At 36.5% G+C, this 6,256-nt stretch overlaps 1 protein-coding gene across 1 annotated transcript; it reads right to left on the bottom strand.

The window, feature by feature from the left end:
• On the bottom strand, positions 1,677 to 6,052 carry LOC109839489 (60S ribosomal protein L15-1-like). Its single transcript, XM_020407931.1, has 4 exons — positions 5,950 to 6,052; positions 5,698 to 5,864; positions 2,886 to 3,083; positions 1,677 to 2,079 (listed from the first exon to the last, which is right to left on the bottom strand). Exons 1-4 carry the CDS (start codon positions 5,951 to 5,953, stop codon positions 1,834 to 1,836), a joined length of 615 nt encoding a protein of 204 aa, XP_020263520.1. The 5' UTR covers positions 5,954 to 6,052; the 3' UTR covers positions 1,677 to 1,833.

Raw genomic sequence — 6,256 nt, 5'->3', positions numbered from 1 at the left:
CGAATCCGCAGAGAGAGAGAGAGCGCGTGCATAGAGGGCGTGGCATGGCGAGGAGCAGCCATGGTTGAAGACAAATTAGAACCTTCATGGCGACGGTGTGGAGAGAGATCAGCAGCAAGATAGTTGAATATTATTATATATATATATATATATTTTTTAATCTTTGCTGCGGCTGAGGTTGAGCAGCCATGGCGGAGATTGATTTTTTTTTTTTGAAGCTAATGACCAAGATTAAATCTTTAATAATCATTATATTGGCCATGGCCGCCGCAGAACTTCTACCAGATGCAAATCAATGAAATATTTAATAATTATTATCCTTGCCATGGCCGCAGAACTTCTCGCAGATGCAAAACGATAATAATAATAATAATTTTTTTAATTAATCCGAAAAAACTTTAAATCTAGATCAAAAATTCATGCACAAACTGGGCTCTGATACCACTGTAGGGTAATCTAACGATCTAGACATGAATAATTAAACTAGAAATTCAGATTAAAGTTACCGTTCACCGACGAAAATAATGGAAGTCTTCTCCTCTCTCCTCCCGTAGCCAATGATGGGAATTAGGTCTCTTTTCTGCATACGGTTGAGAGGAGGGACTCCCCCCTTTATATAGATATTTGTGATTAACCCTACCCATCATGGTTTAATCACAATCGTGGGATTACACTCCGATTGATCCTATCTTTTAGATATTCAAGATAACCACCCAACTTGATAAACATGAAACTTATCTAACCAGACCATGTGGTTAGCATCCTGATCCTAACTTGAATCGATGACAACTTTAAATCAAATCCAAAATCGAGTAGGTTGGGCCACATAAGTTCGTTGGATTAATCGAACCCAACAGAGGATTGCATTTTAAACTTAAAACGCGGTAGTGAGCTCCGCGTTTTGAACTTAAAACGCGGAGGTAAGCTCCGCGTTTTGAACTTGAAACGCTTAGGCGAGCTTCGCGTTTTGAACTTAAAAAGCGAGGATAACCCTCGCATTTTGGTTTGAAGAGATCGTCAATTTGTAATATCTTTTTTCGAGTGTTGCAAGGATCATCATCTTGTAATCTTTGTATTCAGCTCTTTGAAATGTACTGTTGTGAAGGTCGTCAAATCGTAACTTTCGTCTCTTGATGTGGAAATCGTCAGATTGTAACTTTCATCATCTATTGTTATGAAAATCGTCAAATTATAACTTTCATCAGTCGATATGAAAGTTGTCAGATTATAACTCTCATAATAAATATTTTGTAGGGATCAAGCCTACACAGACACCACAAATTTCTTCAACGCCAAACCCCAAATAAACTTTAATGTGTTTGAAAAACATATAAAATCACGTGTTGGCTTGCTGCATACTCAACGTGAAACAACCCGTGAAATAGAGTAAGGAGCTGCAAATAGATCTAAAAAAAACTTGAGTGAAAACAATTAATGAAAATGTGATAATAGAATATTCAACAGGTGAGGGCAAAATTCTAATGCAGAAAAGAAAGAACCTAAACTGCGTCAATCTTTCAGCCGATAGCATTCGGTTCTTATCGCTAAACAAACAAAAAGAATATAAACAAGAAAACTTTCTAAGCTAACAGCTATAGAGCACTGGCTCGTATACACACCTCCAGGAATCACTGAACTATTGAACACAATAACCAAAAAAAATACCAAAGCGCACATCAACCGAAAAGAGTATCAAGTGCATTAAGCCATAATATGAAGAAAGACAAAAAGTTCATGAACTGTCAACAAAGTAGCTTAACCTACAAAATTGGAAATAAAACAGTATCTCAAATAGTCGAAACAAAAAAGCACCAAACAGCCAAGCATAGAAATCTAGCGATATCGGCGAAGAGATTTGGTCTGGTTCCTCTTCCAGGTTGCCCTGCGAGATGGCCTGTTCTTGTGGTACAAGTGGCCTTTGCCTCTGAGACCACGGTACTTCTTTCCTGCCGAAGTAAGCCCACGAAGCTCACGGTGCTTGTGCACACCCTTACATATCCAGTTGATCCTAGGATCGTTGCGGATGGCGTTGTGAGCTGCATCAACGAGAATAACCTCGAAATACTTGTAGGTCGAGTCCTAAAAGTAGTGTATGGTTAGAAATGAAATAAAACTAAAACTGTAGTTCTGATGTCGCAGATAGACCCTGACTGAAAATTTTTTAACCCTTTTACCATCAGGTCTATTTGTATAAACAAAAATAAAAAATAAAACTCTTTTATGAGGATAAAAGAGTAAAAAATCACTTAGGGCTTGTTTGGATTGAGGGGAATGAGGGTGAAGGGAAGTTAGGGGAACCATTCACCTCCATTCACCTTGTTTGGGAACACTTAGGAGGTGAAGTTAATTCACCCTAGTTCCCCTTGACCTCCATTCACCTTGTTTGGGAACACTTAGGAGGTGAAGTTAATTCACCCTAGTTCCCCTTGGTTCACTCCCTAATAGTATAAAAATTGTTACCCCCCAAATTGGGGTGTAACCAAGGGGAGGGGAACTCCCTTCCCTTCCCTTCCATTCCCTTCACTCAGTTTCCCTTAATTTCCCTTCACCCCCTACAAATCCAAACAGGCCCTTAGGGGATCTATATGCAGCTGGGAAATAGTAAGGGGATCTACGCGCAATTACGATCAAATTGAAAGAAGGCTTAAATGCAGAAAGACCCTTTATGCTATCACCAAGTTGCAGATAGACCACCTGTGGGTAAGGTTCTAGTGTTACAGATGGAGAGCCTGAATGAATTTAACTTAAGGGTCCATCTGCAAAAATAGAAAATAGAACTACAGGGGGTCTATCACGCTTGGGTCATAGTAAGGGGTATATACACAATTAAGCCTTGAAAGAATACAGAACAAGAAGTGAAGTAAAGGTGTAGAATTATAACTAACCTCATTGATCCAGTACGAGTTCAGGACCTTAAGGCCACCCAACCTCCTTCCAGCTCTCTCCTCAGCAACTGACCGCTTGTTTCTCTGGAATTTCAGTTGAGTAATACCCTGGTTCTTGGGCTTACCATATACAATACCCTTGGGAACTGGCCTCTTTCTACCACCACGTCTCACCCGGACACGATAAATCACATACCCCTATAGAATAGAAACAGAATCTCAAGTATAAATACGAATGTGAGAGAAGCTAACTTCAGAAGAAAACAATTCGCAGCACATCCACAATATGGTGACTTTTATTGCTGCATATATCATTCACTAATGTACATACTATGGAAGGCATAGCATTTTATTGGAAAAGAGAAATGCAAGTACAGACCACCTACATCTCCATACAAGCATACAAATCATGTTTGATCGGTTCCTGAGAAGCATATACTATGAAACACTCATCAGGGGGTGTTATGCTGACAACTAAATAATAGTCCCAAGAGATGAGTACAATTAATACGCAATAAAAATTAACAAGAAATAATATTAAGTTCATACGAATTTAAGTACTAATCAAGGAAAGAAAGTTGTTGATAAAATTCGATACTTTTTTTTGTTATGATTTGTGGAACTCTTCACTCTTAAGCATGTCTTTCCAGTCGGGGAGTTAGAGGAAGGGTTTCCTGTTATTTTATCACCATTTGGTAGGCATGCCAACAAGATCTCACGATAGCTTTGAATCAATCAGTAAGAGCACATAAAACAAGGAACCCCTATGAACAACTTGGCTTATCTAGCATAAAAATTAAACATGAACTTGTTCTATTGCATGCCCAAAAAAATAGATTGATACTGAGCAAAAGATAAACACAGACTGAACTAATGGCCAAAACTTATTGAACAGAGGAAACGACAAAGAAGCATGTCAGTTCATTTCTCATACTAGCCAACAAAGAAGTGAATAACATATCCTTATCACTTTATACTACAGTAAAACATTGGAGTCTTGCAAATGCATAGGCTAATGTTTGTTTCACTTTTTTTTGGGATATAGGGTGGATTTCAAGTTTTGGGATGTAAAAAGTGTTTTTTTTTGAGTTTTGGGATTCCATAAACTTTGTTTGTTTCAAAATTAATTTTGGGATATTGAATCCCTAAATTATAAAAAAATAATATATTTTTAGGATTTGTGAAATCTTCCCTTTTGTTTCAACTTTTTTTTGGGATATAAGGTGGATTACAAGTTTTGAGGGTTTTAGAATTCCATAAACAATGTTTGTTTCAAAACCAATTTTGGGATATTGAATCCCCAAATTATAAAAAACTATTATATTAGCATGCTATACTATACAATAATAATATAATATAAAATTAATATATTATATATAATATTATATTAATATAATATTTAATATAATACATCTATTCCTCATAGGACCCAAGAATCATTGTTCATGCTGTAGTAAATGCTGCAGTAAACCACTGTAGCATTTTATATATATTATATATATTATAGTTTATAAATATAATATAATATATATATATATAATTAGCATTTTATATATATTATATATATTATAGTTTATAAATATAATATAATATATATATATATAATATTAGTATAAACAAGGCCAGAAGTGTAGCACAATCAGCATCGTCTTTGACTTTTGCATTCTTCAATTCCTCCCCAAAATTTTTTTGATCAAACCCATGATGTCTGTTTCTCAGAGATATTTTTTATTTAATGGTTAGATACACACAAAATCTCAAACCGCCTCCTTTTCTCTTATCTCTCATTGAAGGTAGCAGCCATAAATAATTTTTTATTAATATGTTCTGTAATTAGCAAGTTATGCATGAGAGAATATTACAACAAAATTTTTTGTATGGAGCAAATTCCACCTCTTTTCCTTATGACACCTTTCATCTAAGTAAACAGAGAAATTTGGCTCTAAATAAAACTTCAAGGGTAGGGGGCTACATTTCCCATGGTTTTACTTTTACCCATGAAAAAAAAAACCGAAAAAATAGCTAATAGCTTTCATATGGGTCAATCTGAAACATATGCAATCAGCCAGAACCTCCTCACTATAACATGTTAAACATCACAAATTTTCAAGCACCTAACACATGTTGAGACAAAGCACTTTAGAAAATAATTCAATAATGACGAATTTCCTATAAAAAAAATACAAGTTTGATATAGACAACTATGATCAGAATTTAGGAAACCACATGATAAAGCAATTCTAAAATAATAAATCTCAGATACAGTTACACAGATTTATCATAGCAACTTTTGAATCTCTCGAGAACATACCCAACATCTTATAATTAAAAAAATTACCCCAATACAAGCAGGGCTAAAAAGACAACTCGGTCTCCAGAACTATATATTGTTGGCGACACGTAACCCCATCAACCATAAAAATTAAAATCATATTAACAGATACATACTTCATGACATCTAAACAAGTAAAAGCAATCTTCCAACTACTCATTCGCAGGAATCTATGAAGGGTTTTTCATTTATAAACCCAAAATTTCACCCCGATTTATTTCCAAACCCACCCACTTCCAGAATCATTCTCAAACCCAAAAATACACGATGAAGCATTTTCCAACCTTACTATGCTTAACTTGCGATATTAACATCTAATTTGCTACAACTGGTGTATTTAAGTCGCAACATTTGGGTTTAAAATCCATGAAATTGGAAATCTGGGTTTATAAACAAAAAGCCCAATCTATTAATTAACAAAATGGGATCCCAAAATTACTCAAAACTAACAGCGAGAACTGAGATCAACTGATCTTGTACCTGCTTGGCTTTGTACCCGAGGCGGCGAGCCTTATCGGGTCGGGTCGACCTTGTGACCCGAACGATCGACGGATGCTGGCGATACTCCCAGCACCTCACCCTCTGCAGGAACCTCATCACATCCGATTGCTTCTTCCTCCATAGCTCCGACACGTACTTGTACGCCCCTTACCAAAATAAAAACCGGATCTTGCGATGAGAGAGAGATCGAGAGAGCAAAACTCTAGATCTAGAGAGAGAGAGAGAGATTACCCATTGGTTGGAGATCTTGTGAGCTCCTCTGGTTAGGGTTTTCGTGGGAGCGGAGGCGGCCACTGTGGAGAGAATGGGCTTTCTTTATAAGCGTATGGGGTTTCGAGATGAGAGAGATTTGAGCCGTTGGATTTTTTCGGTTAGTATGAACCGTTCGATTTGTTTTGCCGGACCTACTGGGTGAATTGGGCCGAGTAGCCCAGTGTTCATCGCATTAAGCGGGTTTTAATAAATGGATTAAGGGCATAAATTCATTAAAGTAGAATTTTTTAACACATTCTCTATACACAAATGATCATATCATATC

This window comes from Asparagus officinalis, chromosome 4 (genome assembly GCF_001876935.1).
Source record: "Asparagus officinalis chromosome 4, Aspof.V1, whole genome shotgun sequence".
NCBI lineage: Eukaryota > Viridiplantae > Streptophyta > Magnoliopsida > Asparagales > Asparagaceae > Asparagus > Asparagus officinalis.
Note: the sequence above shows the minus strand (reverse complement) of the source record. Positions and strands in the feature narration are given on the sequence as shown.

Coding starts and splice junctions, on each gene's coding strand:
- LOC109839489 (XM_020407931.1), bottom strand. Junction 3,084..5,697: donor TCGGGTACAAAGCCAAGCAG/GTACAAGATCAG, acceptor TCTATTCTATAG/GGGTATGTGATTTATCGTGT. Junction 2,080..2,885: donor ACTCGTACTGGATCAATGAG/GTTAGTTATAAT, acceptor CACTACTTTTAG/GACTCGACCTACAAGTATTT.